Below are 19,005 nucleotides of genomic sequence, written 5' to 3'. Positions count from 1 at the left end.
GTACCTAAGGATAACACATATATTCTTTCCCGAGTTAAAAAACAATTTCAACCGCATGAACCTGTGGTGAAATCCATCTGATGGCCATCTTTAAGGAATTATGGAAGAGGTAACTATTTCTATAATTCACTGACTTCAAAAGTATGTTTGACATTATTGTCGGGAAAATTATGTTAACCATGGATTACTGTTACAATCAAAGTATGTAGTGAGAAGTCAAGAGGCTTAGTAGTAAATTTTCAAAGCGGTGCGTGGGGATTTACCCGTTTGACTCCCATTAACGTCAATAGGAGTCGCGCGGCTAAATCCCTGTACACTGCTTTGAAAACTGACCCCTCCGTGTTGATGGACCCCGCTCTAAGAAGTTCCAGATGACCATGTAAGAATAGTAAAGAACTGTTTCAGCATGTGCCCTTGTTCATTATTGTTGTTTGTACACATCTGAAAGTATTTTAATTCCTATACACAGTGCTGTTTCCAGCATTTAGTATATAAAACATGGATTAAGACGGGCAAGTCCTTGGTAATCTGACGAAGCCCCACACAGGTATACGTATGCATCAGAAAATTAACACAGGTTGGCAGCCCCCAAAACACCTGAGTTCATTTGTATCTGCCTGCCTACACGGCTTCACAAACAGCGACTGCGGCTGAAGATCCCATCAGGCTCAGCGCACTGCTCGTATGCAGTGATGCAGCTCTTCCATGAAATGCTATCTGCCCTGTTCCTGTTTACCACAATCAGTCCAATGCTCAGTCAGAAATTAAATTTGCTTCCCTTTACCACTTAATCCTGTTTCCTGTAGGGAGCAGGAAGCACAGGTTGGTTTAAGGGAAACTTCGCTTCCCCTTAGAAAACACCATGAACTACAGTTTCATTAGAAACATCTTTTTTTGGAGCAGGAAGGTGATACAGATTAGCTTGCAATCTGTTACGCCTTGTAATGTAAGAAGCAAACCTGAAAATTCTGTTTTCACTGTTGGCAACTACTGCCAGCAAAACCCAAATACTCACAGAAGGAAACGAGGGACGGTGTACCTGCTCAGTGACCTGATACCACAAACATAGAAATCCTAATGTAAAAAAAAAACTGGACATTATGAAAATAAAATCTATTCTTAGAAATGTTTATAAAGTCAGTGAAACGCAGTGGGAAGAGAAGGAAGGAAGGACCATGTTTTCTGTGTTTGCTGCGGCGGCTTAAGGGACTCTCCTTGGGCTGTTAAATTCTAAACTCTTGGAAACATTGAGGGTAAAGTGTGAAAGAACTTTAGAAGATAAACGTGCACATGGAAATAGAATAGAATCCAGAGTATATATATATCTATATGTATATTTTCCCATCTGGATGATAAAGTTAAACATATGTACTGCAGTAAGTATGTGAAATCTCAGCCGTGTGCTGGTTGTACACAAAATACCAAAACAACATAACGCTGTTTCCCATCTCTAAGTATAACAACCAGCCCAGGGTTAGCGCAGTACCCTTCCTGGCGGAGTCATTCAGAGCACACAGAACCCATGATCACTCAGGCTTCCAAATTGCTGCCTGAACCTCAGCTCAGAGCAGACAAGGAACCTTCCCTGCTGCCTCCCTGCCAGCTGTCATGACTTCTGCAAAGCCCATCTCTGCCTCTGCCTTTCCTTCAGCTGTATGGACTCCGCTGGTGCTACAGGTGCAGATTTAAGCCTGGAACGTTCAACTGACATGACTTTGTGCAAAGGCCACCATCCCTGCTGTACAGGTACATCGTTCAGGCAGCGTTTGTATGAACAGTAGATAGAAATTTGGCAGTTCAAAATGTTAATGCACTGACCACTACTTGTCCCAACCCTCTGCAGGGCTCACACGTAATGGGCTTTGCCCACCCCCAGCATGGCCAGAGAGCTTTGTTCACCCAGCACAGCCAGCTCTGCTCTGAGCCCGACTGCCTCTGACCGCCGCATGCAGAGATGTCTCAGAAACACAGCAAAAAAGCTTTGAACACCTCGTAACTGCATGATAGCATAATTGTTGTTACAGAACAGGCTCTGGTTTTGATCAGTTTTATTATTTGAAACTGAGCTCCGTTGTCACAGACATTGAACATACACATAGCAAGATACAGCTCTTGCCCACAGAGCACGCGGTACACACACACTATAGCAACACATGCAGTGTGTGGTACGTACCAAAATGTGCATTCCTTCAGGTTAAATTCACCATTAAAACCATCCATGCAAAAGAGTGCAAGAAAAAAACATAGAAGGCTAAGAAGCAGTAGAACACTGAGCAAAATTATCAGCCCCAGTTCATTAGTCTATTCCCAGGCTGCACCACGTGCTCTGCTGTGCACAGGAAAAGCCTTGTGGAGCAGAACAACCAGATCCTCCTGGTACCTGCCCAGTGTGCTCAAATGGCTCCAGGTTGGGTGGAATTATGTGCATCATAACTTGTTCTTCATGGGCTCTGTTTTCATAGCACACATTCACAGTTACTTAATACTCTCTGCTCTCACTGCGAGTCCTGCTTTCCTCTGCGCTATACTCAGTAGTTGTATGTATGGAATTTTTATTTCCATCAGTGGAATGTATGGAAGGAATATAAAATAGGCAATAAAGAACCACAATACTGCTCAGAGACAAAAGTCTCGCTCAGGGTGCGTAGCTTTCATTCGAAGGAGCAGGAAGTGCAAACACGATGTCAGTGTTCAGACTATGGGCATAAATCGTATTATCATTCATCCCAAACAAACAGCAAAGAGAGCTTAACCCCATCCTTTGAAGGCAATGAGCAGTTATTAAGTTTGACTTCTAATGAAAGCCATTTTCAGTAAAATGCTAAATATGTACAACAGTTGGTCCAGAAATGAAAATCTGTAGTAACAGCCAAAAGTCAAAGGCATGAATAAATACAGGCCCTAATCTTTTCAAGAATCCCTTAATGAAGTCTATAAAACTGTTTATATCTTCAGGCCTAACTCAAGTGAAAATTCTTACTCAGAAATAAGTAACAGCCACGCAAATATTGCTTGGAGACCAAAACAAGAACAAAGAACAACACTACGTGGTCCTGACCCGAGTTCTAGAACTGAAACACGAATCACCCAACATTTAGATCAAACAGCTATTGGGACAGCAGAAGGCTCAAAGAGATGCTCATTTTTCTGAGGGAGAAACACCATTTCCAGAAGCAGTCAAAGTGGGGTAAAACAGAACACTGCATCATCCCTTTAACACCAGAGAAATGGTCTTTGATTCTTTAAAAGCCAGTTGCAAAGATCTGTCTTCAAAACCTCCTATTGGAAGTTTAATAGCGACAAGGTGCAAGTACACTTACCAGCAACACTACAGTAAAGTACAGACTTTTGTTTTAACAAAATCTATATTTATACGATTACATTTCCTACGGTTGAGGGCAGCTGTAATTAATGGATTTCCCTCCTTCCCCTAATGCAGTCATTTGTCAATTTAAACGCAGAATGTCCAATCAATTTTGATGTATTTAGTAAGCAATTTGTCAAAGAGTACTGCATACCAGTTAATATATTAATTCTTGTCACTGGCCTGCTTCTGACAACTGCAGCTCATCCCCACAGAATCAGTCCTGATGAACCCAAACTCTTGCCAGGAACGTGAAGGTGCCTTTTCCAGAGCCAAAGGACAGAAATCGTAATTAATGTTATTCATTATCTTTTGGGATCACTTTTTGCTCTGATTTCAAGGATTGATTCATTAACATGTTAATCATTCATGGGTCAGATATCTGAACTATGGTCCACAGCACCTCCGGCACAGTGAAATTCAAAGGGGAGGAGTAAGAAAGAAGGGAAATGGGAGCTATGAAATGAGGATATAAGACTTTCTGCTGGTATTCAAAGTCATCGCAGCCCCGTTATGTATCATGCACGTGTCTGTATAAACTCATACATGCAAGAAGTCTGAAATCTCCTCCAGAAGAAGCCAAGGAGGTTCTCATGACTTATTATTTTTACTCAGACCAACTACAAAAGGCCTAAAACAGTTACAGGAGCAGGATGCTGACACTTCCCTCAGGCTGGCACCTCGTGAAGCTTAAAATGCAAGTTCACTTTCAAGCTACGAACGTACAGAAGGGTTCAAATCTCTCACTACCCACTCCCTCACCTTTCCACACCAGCCATGGCTGCACTGAAGCACTCAGGTAGATGAGAACTGCATGCTGTGATCCAGGTTTTTGCAGCAGATGTCACTGATGACCTCAAAGCAATGAAACAGCTGTGCTAATCCACTTACAAATACCCTTGGGATAAAGGTCTTGGACACTTGTTGTACAAAATATTTCTTCAAACAATGGTTCCTTGTTCCTTCCTCAACAGCTCTGAATACAAGTCTAAAATCCTTTAATAATATTACAAGCGGAACCGAGCATAAAAGATACCTACATGCAGTATTGCTGAAGCCTCTTTATCACAAGAATTTTTTACTTTTTGGAGACTAAAACAGATTTAGGTTCTGTGTTTTGGCATCAAACTGCATAGTTAAGAAAACCTGCAAAGTACAGCCCTCCAAGCAGCCTGCCAGACGTTTCATTGTTCTGCCCGTCTGCTGACAGAGGTACTCTGTGCTAAAAAGCACACTGAGTATTTTTCAATGACCCAGGGGGCAAAGGTCACTTATTATAAATGGATAATGAGACCTAATGCAATGTTCTGAGTGTGGACAAAGAAAGGGTCTATCCATACCCCCTTGTGACTTGGTCATTCAGGCTTTTATTTCCCCTGCACACTTAATGGAGCCAAACAATTGGCAGAAATGCTATACAGAAACTGAGAGAAACTGCTGTATTCTACCTCTGATAGACAGATACAAATAGTGACCCTGAAACGGCGCCAGAATTCCTCTTACCAGTAACGTGGCAGACAGATGTAACATTCACCCTAAGCCTCCTATTTAGCCATTTGCTGGCAATTAAACGTACTGACGGAAGTGATAGCCCATCAAACCACAGACTGCAGCTAATGTCAGCCCATTACATTGCTCCAGGTAAGCAGACCCAGCTAACTTCATTTCATCCTGCATTTGAGGGGGGGAAAGCTAACAGGTGCTTGGGACCGATGTGTGCAAATCCTGTTTGGACTCCAAACTTCATTGAGTAGCTTCAGATACAACAAGTCCAGAAGACAAAGCTTCAAAGGTCACATGTACACAAAGTTCTGTTAATACTAACTTTACTGTGTTCTCCAGTTTTTTGGTGTCTCTAGTATTTATTCTTCTGTACTGTCTACATTCCACACTCAACCTGACTTAAAATTATTTGCTGTTATTCAAGTAATGGAAATTCATTATTTTGTTGGAATTGGGCTTTCACTCATTCCACTTCCATTAAAAAGATTCCAGCACAGAAGACATTTGAAATAGACAGTACTTGAAATGTTAATGAAATACAGAGAGGTAAATACAGAGGGAACCCCATCCTTCCCTTATTTCAGGAGGAGGGATAAGTGTATCTGTGTATCTGAACATCAGTGCTCACTGAAAGGCTTTTGTTCAGCTGGTATCCGTGGATTACTTACGTTTCAGCAGGAACTAAAAAGTTTACAAATACTTGTACAGAATGTCCAAAATTCCCCAGACAGCATCCTGTGCTTTTGGACGTGTACTGCAATAACTGCCTACTACGTGCAATAATTTATGCATTTATGGGCTTGACAGCAGGCAGGAGAAATAGCTGAAGACAGCATGGAAGAGAAAGATGTCCACAACGAGAGCAGAGATTTGGGGAGGGGAGAAGGGGGGAAAGGAATGTTGGCTGAACAGACAAGCTGCAAGGGCTCACAAACATAGCTAGCATCTGTGAATAAAAGCTGGCTTTGGAGAGCACTTCAAGATGACTTAGTATTGCTGTTTTCCCTGAAGACACTGTGTTTGTTAGCCTGGTTAGATAATTCTGCAGAGCAAGAGGCCTGACAGCCCTGAAGAACAATAAACATACACAGCAATGGACAACATCCTTTCGCTCTCTTTTGAAAATACTGATCTATGTTTAAATTTGTATCATAAAATATTATACAACCAGCATGCATCCTTGCAATGACCTTTCCTCTCAAAGCAGAGCACACATACCTGTATGTGAAAGAACACAGAGATATCAGAACACATTCTCTGGCTGAAAAGCACAGCTCGCTCAGTTTTAAGGGCTGTCAGTTAACTCTGCCTTTTATTTTCTACACTGTGGATTTTCTTCCCTTTCCTATGCAGCATCAAAACAGGAAGAACCTGCAGGTTTCCCCAACATTTTGAGCTCTCAGTGCAAGTAACAGATGGACAGGTAGAAGCAGCAGATCTGGTCTGCTGCCAATGTCACTTTTACCAGCCACCTTCAGCCATCCTGCCTCTTGGCCCAGGTGTCCACTTTCTGCATTCTGAATGCTCGTGTCACATAACTTGCTGGCATTAGCTGCGCTGACAACTGCACAGAGGCTCTGATTTCCCCATGAGTACCTCTGCATATGCCAAGAGTTGTGGAATTCAGCCTGTTACATCACTTCAGTCTTGACTGCACCCTCAACAATAAAGAAGAGACTGGATAATCACTGCTAATAGTCTCCTTTGAATTGCGAGAATAAAAAGAGCATATTACTGTTATAAATAAAAGTACTCATTTATCTATTAAATATATATGACATATACCAGACCTGTATAATATACATGCATTATCTATAAGGACAGGTAAATAAACAAAACATTTGTGGATGTGTGACACAATGGGTATCACCCCTGTAAATGCGTGGCTGGGCAGCACAGTGTGCGGCAGGTGGGCAGCCACCCCTGGAAACGGTGCCAGGGCTCCCAAGGGAAGCAGCTGGAAGCAGCCCAGCAATGAGGATTTCCAGGGAAGTGGGAAAATGCAGATGCATTTGCTTGTCTCTGAATATAAATTTCATGAGAGGAAATGGCTAAAAGCAAGAAGAGAAGCGAGGGGAAGAAACCCTTAAGTCTTTAGGGTACCTAATGGGTCACACTTACAAGGCCCGGCACGCACTCACATTCTGCCTACACAATGGCCTCGAGAGCTTGACTCATATTGAAATGAATCTATGTTTGCTACTCTGCCATCGCTAGTACAGTTGGTTACAAGAAGCTCTTTTCTGAAGGTGAACACAAACTGAAACCAACACAACTTCTTGCTGCACAGATGAGCTCATTTTGATGCTACTAAATACCTATCTATGGGTGTGCCTACCAACTCCCAACTTTTAATGTAACATGCACTTATTCAGCTTAAGTTAGTTCTCAGGAGGTGCCCTGTAAGAACCCAGTGCTGGTCCTTTCCCTACAGTTTGCTGTAATTTAACACAATGTACATATATTGGCACATATATATAGGAAAAAAAAAGAAAAAGAAAAAAGAACATCAGAGCATTATTTCTGGTACCCACTATAAATATACGTCTGTATTTATACATTATAATGGAAACGCATGGAAACATTTTACTCTTATTGTATCATTGCTGGTACACTGCTACATTCCTAAACCTTCATTTATGGTAAACTATCTCTAAATCTTCAGCACATTTCAGTGATATCTCACAAAAAAACTCTGCCCCTCCTGCTCCGTTCATTATCAATTTTTAGAAAGTCTTTTGGCCAACTGCTGTTGTTTTGTTTGAAGAATGAAGCCTGAAAATCCCTTTCAGAAAGTCATGCTCAGCTTACAGCTTGCAATAAGACAGAAAGTTGTCAGCTACTTACAGCCAGCAAGAAGATACTGGTAGTACTGAACTGCATCGGCAGCCAGCAGCAGTGGATGGTTTGCATTAAATGGTGGTTGGAGCTCATTCCACTGAGGAGTTCTGAGGTAAAACACAAGACTATTAATATTTAAGCCTAATACAGAGAATGTAAATCAGCATTTCTGTCATCACATGTAATTATCTATACAAGCTCACAAAATGTTTGTAATTACTTAAATTAGCTTGTTCAAACACTGAAATACACCACAGGCAGCTGTGCAGCACAGCCAAATTGTGCAGATTGAAAAGACAATACTTGTTTGTCAGCTGCAGCAAATACTGCACAGAAAAATGACGAAGGCACTTTGGATTATGCTGGTAAATACATTTAGGACCACGGTAACATTATTTAATATAAACACACTACAGAACCCAGGGAACTTTTGTGTTCTGTTAACTAGCATTGCTTCAATACTGTAAAGTCATTGAGCATTTACAAACTGTGAAAATAAAGCTGTGTAAAGTTATGGACTATTGATCCAATTAGAATTTTCAATTCCATTACAACCTACTCATTTCAACAATAATGGTCTAGAAGTCTGTGTTGTAATTTTAATTAGGGTGGGCCATTCCTAAATAGCTTGGTAAATCAAGTATTGATCAATGCAGTCCAGCTATAAGCAGCACTAAGGAATATAGGAGCCAAGAAAAATCGATGAGAAAATATTTTAAAACGTCAAAAGCACTGACAACAGTTTCTCATCAATTTTTGTTTACTTTCCTCCACATGTCAGGAATGATTTCTTCAGCTACCTCGAGAAATGCTACCTTCAGCTACTTACAGGATAACTCGCCTAACTCTGCAATGCTTCATCTTGAAAACCTCACTCATCTCTCAGGGCAGAATTCTGTATTTATAAATATAAAATATATAAAAAAACTAAATTACAAACCGATCATTTAAAATCATCAACTGATAAAGATCTCTATTGATCTTATACGTGTTCACATAGCTCCATGCCTATAAGCACTAACGGAACTACATGAAAATTTAGGCTTGAATTTGCTACTGAGAGCTCTTACAATGGAAAGCTGTAGGAGTCCACAACAGATCAAAACAACAGCAAAAATCACGATGCAGTTCATTCACTCCTTCTAATAAAAGAAGTTGATACTCGTTTTTTTTGGACCAAAAGGAGGAGAGAAAAGAAAAAGAAATGAGCTACCTAACCAAAGTCCAGCTGGCTCTCGGGCACGTCATCATTTCCAGAGGGGTGTCATCACTAATCTTCGGAGCGGTGCTGAGCGGACGTGGTTCCAACACGTGCTCCACAAGGCTGCCGTAGCAGCTGATGATATACAGCGATTCCACTACAAACTGTTTGGACTGATCTGTTTGCAAGAAGAAAGAAAATCTTACTGCGATAGCAGCACAGGAACAGAAAAAATAACTTAGAGAAATCGCAGACCATTCTTGGAAGTCTCCTGGCTTAATAAACTCGTGGTCAAATATGTCAACTAGAAGAACTGGGGGGGTTGGGGAGACAAAGAGAAAATCACAAAAAGCACAGTACATTTTCAAGAAGTTTCCCTACCTTTTTCTCTTTTCAGCCCAGCATTGTTTGCAAACCACGATCGCGACGATCCAAAGACTGCAGCGACACAAAACTCTCCTCCCACAGACTTACTGGGTGAAATTTGCGGAGCTGGTTTGGTTTTGCTTAAATAAAAAATAAAATTAAAATTAGGAAAACTGACTCTCAAAAAATGATGACGTCCTTTGCTTCACAGCCATTCTCGGGTACAAGTTCAGAGGTGCTGAGTATCTGCAGCTCCCCTGTGGTCTATCAGGACTTACAGATGCTCAGTGTTTCTGGATAATAGGTTCCAAATTCCCCTCGATCACTGAACTCATTAACTTGAAGAACAGCGCTGCTCATAGTGCAGAATTGGTTAGACTGTTTGAAAGACCCAATCGTCAACATTTGCATTCAATAGGAACAAATTCCAAAGGGAATGCAAACTATTGGAAGTCCTTTGGGAATGAAAACACAGACTCTGGGTAGTTGGTATTTCCCAGCATTTGCAGAAGATAAACTCACACTGACTGCTACTCAGAGACAGCGCAGTGAGGATGGCACTGAAACCATTGCAATAGACACAACGACAACAACAGGTACGAGGGAACAGCATGCGGAGAGTAGGAGGGAAGGGAAATAATGTGTACACTCGTGCTACATGTTAAAACAAGTCATCCACGTCCTTTTCTCCATCTTTGCCATTTGCTTTCTCTCTCTTTCTTTTATTCTATGCCATTGCTTCCTTCTCTTCCTATCTTTCCCTCCTTTCCTTTTTTCTTTCATTAATTCTTATTCCACAATATATCAGTCTGTGACTACACCACCGCATTCTCATTTAAGATCTTTAATCCTAATAATCGTGTGTGCAGATACGTGTGTGCCATAGGTCAGGTACAGCAAACCTGTGGTTACATGTCTCATCTGCAGAAGAAATAAGAAATAACAACATGAAAACAACCCTTCCAAAAGGAACTGCTTTACACTGACTCTACATTCAAATGAACGTTCATGGACTCAGAGTGGTCCTGAAGCTCTTCTGCCTACACCAGAAGGTGGAACCTCCCCAAAGAGCAATTGCCATTTATAGTCAGTAACTCTGATATTGAACTACCACAAAGCACTTAACAGCCAACTGTTACATCTGCAACTACAGATTTCCAGATCCAAAATCTGCTTCCCAAAAATGTCCTGACCACAATATTTGCATTTCTGATTGATATTCACAGACTGCTTACTATCAGACAAACTCAGAATGGACTTCTCTCGCTTTCAATAGTCACCTGTCATAGAAGCAGCCCTTTTAATCAGTTCTGGGATCAACTGTGTGTTGAAAACTACTGTTAGTTCTCAGCTTCCAAATATTCACACACAGATACTGCTGCAGAAGTGATAATGTAATACATGAACTAATTATGGGCTTCTTACTTGCTGATCTGTACTTCAAACAATAAACGACTGTTTTTAATATTAAACAAGATTATTGAGAAGGATGATGTTGCCCCTTAATCAGTACAAAGCCAAGTATGAGGACCAACAGGATTCACATTCACTTCCTCATAGAAATAAATAGCATAATCTTTCCATGCTCTTCTAATATTCCTAATATTCTAAATATTTACACAACACAACCCAAGGTTACTGAGATAATTTAAAAGGGAAAAAGAACCAAAGTAGAAGCAAATGCTATGCTCAGCCACAAACCAGAGACAACAGACTTCAACCATTGCTTCGAGCCTTTCAGCAGAAAGGAACCTGGGATCAACAGTAAATCACAAAATCTTTGCTGAGTTTGGGAGGCTGTTATTCCCAAAGACCTCTGCTCAGCCAAACACAGATATAAGCAGTGGAGGAAATGCTCTCAACTATATTCTATTTACTCTATGCCTTTAGAATGCACATCTTTTGAGGCACGCATTGAAGTGTTGGCTTCAGTGCCAAAACAAAATGGTGTTTTGTAGTCAGAGAGAGCAGATCACGTAAAACATGATTACCCATGTGGTTAAACTTGGTCCTGTGACCAACAAAAACCAAGGACTGCTACTGCATCACACTGGTTTCTTCATGCTTCTGAAAAAAGTGCAGGGATGTCAACAAGTCTACACTGAAATTACTGTAACTACGGAACCTTCCAGCTTTCCACCTTTTCACTTCAACCTCTGAGCTTTCATCAATAGGCTCCAACTCAAGTTTCTTTCTTTCAGTAGATCACACAAGCCAAATTATTTTCTGCAACGGTAATGCTATTAGAAAAATATATTTTCATGTCATTATGATATTTTAACAACTTGAAAACTATAAATCCTCATCATTACGTAGACGCAAACACCCTCTCAGCTTTATAAATGATAACAAAACAGCAACGTTGAAGGTAGGTGGTGAATGACTGGTTTCTGCTAAGAACTTCTGCTCTTTCCTTGCTCTTAGCCTGTCAGCACGTCATAAATTATTCTATGAGCTGAAATTAAGGTACATTTGGCCTCAGTTTTAAAACAGTTAATTTCAAGGAATCTTCATAATACACTAACATTCAGAATATTACGCTGTATTTTTTTGCTGGAAAGGGTTACGATGCAGGAAGAAGGGCAGGTTGTTGGGAATCAACACTAAGAAACTAGAAAAGTTAAACTAATCTGATTGAAGCCTTAGCTCTTAATTTCAGTCTTCTACCGTGAGACACAACGGCCCTAAAAGAGACGTGGAGGATAAATGGTTAGTAGATTTCTTCCCATCTGGGTCTGCCCACCTACACCAAGAATTCACCATGGCACAGAAGTGTTCTTATCCCAATGGTATCAATTCAGAAACTTACAGCAGAAGGTTAAAAAAAAGAAGTAAAAAGCAAAAAGAGCTCATGTGCAAAAAAGAACCATTTCTGCTAATTCCACCCTAGGGGAGCAATAAGGGTTTTTCCTCCATCACTCAAGCAGATCGTGCTTATCAAAGCAGGGACCCAAGGATCTCAGGTAGACTCTGCCACCCACTTCCACCACAGCAGAAAGCTGCTCTCCAAGCCCTGTGCTGCTGCACTGCAAGAGGCCCTGGTGTGGGAAAGGCCCAGAGAGTGCAGGGTGCAGCGTGGGGCTTCTTCCATTCAGTGAGCTCTGCTGCAGGAAGGATGAAGAACACTGAGGAGGAGAAAAGGAACAGAGATGGCCATGCCCTCCTGCCCAGCACACCAACCCCTCTCTGTGGTAATGCAGCTGCTGAGCTGCAGTATAATGGTAACAAAAACCTTGGTGTTACATCACCCTTGTTCTGCCGTAACGCCAATGAGGTCTCTGCCTCAGCAAAGGCAATGCAATGCAATTTCAGCTTCCAGCAGCTCACATTCACCTGTTCCACTTGAAGATGGTGGCAAAGGCACCTATTAGAACTCAAACCTCAGCTCAGCACAGGAAATTTGGGGAAATTTGTGTTGCTGATGATAACTAACTTGTATGACATCATTTCAGAGGGCGATTCCCATTTTGCATGCAGGAACACTGAGAACAGATGTATGCATAACCAGTAACAAACATACACATGCACATTGTGTGGAAATGGCACAAAAGCTGATGTGAACAAACTGATGATAATTAAGGTATCACTGCCATCTCGTTAGGAAAATGAAGACTGCAGCAGGAGCATGCAAGTTCTTTCATGTTGACAAAGCAGCAGAAGATTAAGAGCTACTGAAACAACAGCACTGTGGTTACTTGACTTCTGTAGCAAACCCTGAAGGCTGCTGCAGCTTCTGAAAGCGTGCTCGTAACTAATCATCATGAAACACCAAGTCTGTGTCTCAGCTTCTTTTCATTTGTTATTATTTTCCCAATTTATGGGGGAAGAAAAAAGAATTAATTCTATTAATATAGAGAGCTATTGAATCGTGCCTCAGAGAGCTCCGTGTCCTTCAGAATACTGTGGGATGTTAAATTTGTCTTCAATTTCAGACAGCCAAACAAGTGACACGGCTTTAAATGTATAAACAAACATATTTCAGATCCATGATATGAAGAAACTGATTTACAGAATCAAATATCTACAAAACAGTGCGATTCTCATTCCCTGCAGCCTCTGTTCGGTTTTATATCAGCAATGAAGAGGCTTTAAACGCATCAGATTCATACAACCCAAAGCACTGATCTATAAATCACTGCACAAATAATCTACAGAGAAATCCACCTAAACGGGCTCGCTCCATTTTTGAAGGGAAAAGTTTCCTTGTAAGTGGCCACAAAAGTATCAGAGAAAAATAATACCTAAAAACTACAGCTACAGGATTACTGAAAAATCCTACCTGCCCCAAAATACACACATCTTAATTACTTTATCATTGTGCCGAAAAGAGGAAAATAAAGACATGTTCCCAGTTGTCAAATCATGAATAAAACAAGAGAAAGCAAGAAAGAAATAGCAGGCTCCTTCATTCGCCAGGCAGTAAGCTGTCAAATCTCCATTCATTTTGTTTACATAATTTAGGTCTCATTAAGACTTTAATGGAAACAACATGACTTCTTTCCCCGCCCAAAGCGTGTTTTTTATCTCAATTTCTCTGTAGGCCAGTAAAGCCCATATTTGTGAGCCAGCACTGGCATTAAACAAACCACAAAAGAGTCTTGTGAAAGACAGGCAACAATTTCTAAGTCTATTTCGTATATTCCCCCCTTTAATCTCGGCCTTTTAATCTTGCTTCAATCTAAAATCATTTCTGGTTGACAAGCCTCTCGGCTTCGCTTTGCTGCAGCACCCGGAGCCCACGCTATGAAGGGAGCACCCAACAGCCATTGGCCCTTCACTTCTTAGATCATCACCGGATGAAATCTGGGTGCATCTCAGACTACCTTTAGGAATGGTACATAGGAATATTGCTTTGGGAGCCAAATGCTTACTGTGCACTACTGAAAAAAAACCCACCTCACCCTTAAAACCACGTATGTTTCCTAAGAAAACCCCCACACCTTCCAACTTTACTGTCTACCCACTGCTAATCTGGCTTAGTATCAGGAGGTCATCACTGATGTTTTCTGTCTGCCAGCGACTTAGTGCCACTGTCTGAAGGAAAGCCACACAAGAAAGCAGACCTGCTTTGAAACTCATTTGCAGTCCTTTTTGCCTGCTGGGAAATAATTCATTTTTTCAGCTATTTGAAAATGAAATGTCTTCTCAAAGGTTAAGAAAACAACACAAAAACAATGCGTTCGATTCACAATGCTTGATGGTGAATATGCATCCACAGCTTAAAAGTGAAATTATGCAGTGCTTCCACCTATGGATCAGCCATGCAGTAAACAACGTGAAAAAAAGAAAACCCCAAACAAAAAGTCTAAACACAGAGTTATATTTAGTGAGTAGAGCAAATGAATTATAGGCATGCTGGGATTGAACTGGGAACTCACCATGGAGCTTTTATGGAAAAACATCCTGCTCCAAACAGGTAAGGTCTTCACGGAAGGGGGAAAAATGCACAGAAATTAGATGAAAACTCCATTACCAACAAGTACACTCTACATCATGCTTTTAAGATTTACGCAGAAGGTGAACAAAATAACTTCCATAACCATTCACGATGCCCTGAAAGAGATGTAGCCCCCTCACATCACCAGCATGCTGACACACAGAGCAATGTCTGCCCAGCGCACGGTGCTATGGACAGCACAAGCAGCCTCATAGCGAGAGCTCCCAGGCAGCTCTCCATGCACCACGGCTGTGACACACACAATGCATCAGGCGCAGGCAGGCTTTAATGTTGTAGTTCATGTTAGACACAGTTTAGTTCTCCTTCCTGAAATCTGCAGACAAATCTTAGGCAAATGCAGTCAAGAGAGCCTTAAATAGACGTTGGAAGTCATAATAGACAAAGTAAATTAGCAACAAGAGCAACAAATGTGTGGCTGCTCCCCATGAAACACCAAAGTTCTGCATGGGACAGTTTGGTGAATGTACTGAGCAGAGGTACGTGCTGAGCAGAACAGACTGCAGGACAAGGCACTCCTCTGGGGGAAAGCTCTGCAGCCCTTTTCCTAGGATAGAAAGATACTATCAAATTAAATATCTTTAGTGAGTGGATGAGCCAGAAATCTTATTCCCCCATTTATAGGCTTGCACAGAATGCAGGAAAGAGAACCCTAATTTCCCTCAAATATATCTGATGTTAAAAATCACGCAATCTGTAGAGCTCGGTGCTTTTGGCCACTCAGCAATGTGTCTGCACCATGATTAGGTCATTGCTGCACTACTTGGTACAGTGCACAGTTCTTGGAGTGGTATCATACACCATTAATTTTAGAGCATTTTGCGTGGAATTTCCCCTTGTTTACAGCACAAGCCATTGCCATAGTGACATCTGCATAAAATCTGAAAAGTAGAACAGGAGGTGAATGTGGAGCTGCTCATGTGCTCGTGGCTCCTTTGACTCCCATTTGGGATGTTAATATTACCCATAAAATCACTGGACAATTGATTTGGGAAATGCATGAGTTGTATGCACTGTGTGAGTGGCAGGACATCCCATACAGCCAATATTCAGTGCCTAATGGAGCTCAGGGCCATTCTCATGGCTCAGCATCACATCAGCAAAGCACTGCTGCACATCTTAAGCACTGTATGGAAAGCTGAGATTTCCATACAGCCCACAACCAATCAAGTTTAACTCTCAGAATCTATTCCCTGAATATTCGAAGAGTTGATGGAGAGTGGGCAACTCTGACTGGGAGCCTGGAATTTCTCCTCCCCGGCCATTTGCCAAGCAACTCCTTTTCCACCTGCCTCAGTTTCTGTGTCTGCACGAAGCAGCCAATGATGCTCACATGAGTGCATTACAACATCATGGAAATCTGGGGGATTTAGCCCATCATACTATACTGACCCAATTATATTTTCACATTAAGAGATTCTTTCAAGTTTAAATATAAATTACCTATGGGGATACAGTCTTCAGTAGATGTTTTCTTGTTCTGTAGTGTTGCTGCTGTTATTAATGTTTTTTTCATGCATTGATTCAAAATCTCGCGTTATGTAAAAAACGTAATGAGTCAAAATTAGTCAAAAGACTTAAGGTGTAGTCTTGTTTGTAGCAACAAGGAAGAACGAACACAGATTTTTATGTTCATGAGTTCCACTTCCTTCAAAAATGATGATTTTTTTTCCCTAAGACATTTATTTAAATAATTGTTTTCCAGTATTTCCCTCACACAATATGGATGGAATGCTGATGGGGGAGCACAGATTACAGGATAACCCAACCTTGAAAAGACAGCAGCAGATGGCTGTGCTCGATGACAGCAACAGAGCAATGCCAAGGCAGAAACCTCACCGAGGCTCCCTGTTCTCGTGGTTAGTGAGGAATTCTAAAGGAAAATTAATAACTGAAGGTGGTTTATGATTCAAAATCCCAACAGCATTTTCTTCATTTCTTATCTGAGTTTCAGCAAACTCAAAACTGAAATATTATTCAATTTTGTTACGTTTAATAAAAGCTTGCAACTATTTAAGTTTTTAATGAACCTTCTTTGCTATCTCCCGACTGTATTTGGTATCACCTACAGTACTTGCTTTTTAACCAAAATATATTCTATAAAATGTTAAAGTGATGTAAATCCTGTCTGAGAAATGTGCCTGCCTGCAGCACACACACCAGTCGACCCATTTCCATGAACTCTTCAGATTTGTTTTTAATATTGTCTTGATTTTCTGTTACTGCACCCCCATAACTATACTACAAAGACACGACTTCGCACACCTTATTTTTGCTTGCTCCAGTTGTGAAACCTGGGATTAACCAAGCCTTTCTTAGTCAAAACAGAACAAACAGATACTAGTGATGTTCAATACACATAATATAAGCAAAGAGAAACATTAAAATGGTAATATTTCAGCCTGCTTCAACATCAGACACTAAACCTACTCCTGCCCTTCTTCAGGATGTAATGAGGAATGAAAACGGGGAAATGGATGAAGAACGGAGGGAGTTGCATCTTTAAAAACTCAGCATCCATGGATATTGGATGGAAAAAATGAAAATCCCGTTTCTTTTCCTGCAAGATACACTGGATATCTCTGTTTTGACAAGACCCAGTGAATATAGGGCACATCTTTGTGTTTCACTAAATCTATATGAATTTGAGAGTGAAGTGCGATACAAATATAATGACCAAACCGCTGGAGAAAGTTAAAACCAACGCTGCTGTCAGAGAAGTCAATTTTTAAAATGGTTTTTCTTTTGGGGCCGTTACTCTGTCTTTTATTTCCCTCCCTCCTATTACAGTGCATCTGCGTGCCCACGTTCTTACACTGGAAACAAGCTACAACTCATTCTACAAACACAAGGCACGCTTATAAAGCTATTGCAAAGCACAAAGCTGCCCTCTAACACATTCAGATATGCTGCCTTTTACAGACAAGCGTGAGATGGACCATACAGCTCTTCCTCTTTCCAGTCTATAAGCTCTTTGTTACAGGAGCAATGAATTAACCCATTCACAAGAGGAATTCAGCATAACTGTTAAAATTCTGAGAGGGAAACTGAGGCACGGATCTATAAAGACTTATTAAACTTATCTCCTTTACTGTCTTGCATCCCCTTATTCTTTTAAACATCTGATGTTTCCTTCCTCATTAATGCTGGAGCCCCTTTGGGAACGTCTATCTGCTCCTCAGAATGCACTGACAGCACAAACTGCAGGAAAGTGAGTCAGCGGGATGAGAAAATGAAGAGCTTATGGAGGTGGGGAAGTTGCACCGGGATACCCGAAAAAGAAAGGGAAGAATTGGAGGGCAGGGAACGGGGAAGCAGCAGTGATGGGTAAGAAGGGAGGTACCGCTTGGAGGTACTCAGTGCTGAGAATGGAAACTGCTCAGAATCAGAGCTCAATACCCCACCAGGTAACGCTCCCAAACATACAAGCTTACAAGAAAAAATTATCTGTGATGAACAGCACCATGATGACACAGCTCCAGATTCTGGCCTTTCATTCCCATAGGGCTACGGCAAACATTTCTAAGGAATTTACTGCCGTTCCACTTGTCAAATAAAGTGACACGCATTGAGCTCTGCTGGAGACAGATCCTATTAAGAGCAGTGATCGGTCCTTTCACCTGAAAAATAGTTTGCTGTCCTGGATATTGGCAAAACAAACCCCTACATGGTTAATATAACCTGAAGAACTTAAGTAAGATATCTTGCATTAGAGAAGCTAAAAGCAAATAGAACGGACAGATCCAGAGCGGGGAAATTATACAGCATCCTTTTCACCTTGATTTTCACGTTTCAAAATAACAGAATAAATGTGTCATTCTTTAAACACTGAAACAACAGAAAAGAAATCAGCTTTAAGGGCCACTGAACAGCGATGGTAAAAGCCAACCGACTGCAGTTCTGCCTCCTTTTCTGATCACTGCACAATCACAAGGTTAAGCAGCTGCTTCCAAAGAAGAGCCTCGTTTCCTTGGAGCGCTGCTTAAAGGTGCTGCCCACGTAGGTGTAAATACATCTGTCTTTTGCCATTTGCAGTAATGCACGCCTCCTACACTTCTCAGAGTGAGGCAGATGGTCCCTGTCCTGTCTAAATATTACACTGTACAGACTTACATTGCTATGTGTTTGCAGAAATATGAGGGCAGATGTTAAATATGTTAAACACACGCTTTGCCCCCTGGAGGTTTAAGTTAAGGCTGCTGTCTCAATTTGGTCATTTTAGGCATGCCAGGCTTCTTGGATGCGAGGCATTCCTCCTAAATCCCCACTTCATAA

At 41.2% G+C, this 19,005-nt stretch overlaps 1 protein-coding gene across 17 annotated transcripts in view; it reads right to left on the bottom strand.

The window, feature by feature from the left end:
• The window catches only part of BCAS3 (BCAS3 microtubule associated cell migration factor), a 299,190-nt gene that overhangs the window by 170,239 nt on the left and 109,946 nt on the right, over positions 1-19,005 (bottom strand). For 9 of the 17 annotated variants that reach the window (XR_014936381.1, XM_085521677.1, XM_015880751.3 and 6 more), the window contains exons 17-20: positions 14,654-14,698; positions 9,291-9,415; positions 8,922-9,087; positions 7,715-7,815 (exon numbers count right to left, since the gene is read on the bottom strand). Coding sequence is in view for 16 of the 17 variants with exons in the window: in XM_085521677.1 (XP_085377803.1) it covers positions 7,715-7,815; positions 8,922-9,087; positions 9,291-9,415; positions 14,654-14,698 (437 nt within the window). In the remaining variant the exon portion in view is untranslated. The remainder of the gene's footprint in view (positions 1-7,714; positions 7,816-8,921; positions 9,088-9,290; positions 9,416-14,653; positions 14,699-19,005) is intronic. The other 8 variants (XM_085521680.1, XM_085521679.1, XM_085521681.1 and 5 more) reach the window with 1 other exon arrangement.

The sequence above is a fragment of the Coturnix japonica genome, chromosome 22 (assembly GCF_054131305.1).
Source record: "Coturnix japonica strain WE chromosome 22, WE-NBRP24, whole genome shotgun sequence".
Lineage (NCBI taxonomy): Eukaryota > Metazoa > Chordata > Aves > Galliformes > Phasianidae > Coturnix > Coturnix japonica.
The sequence above is the reverse complement of the archived record's forward strand: the minus strand, read 5'-3'. Positions and strand labels throughout refer to the sequence as shown.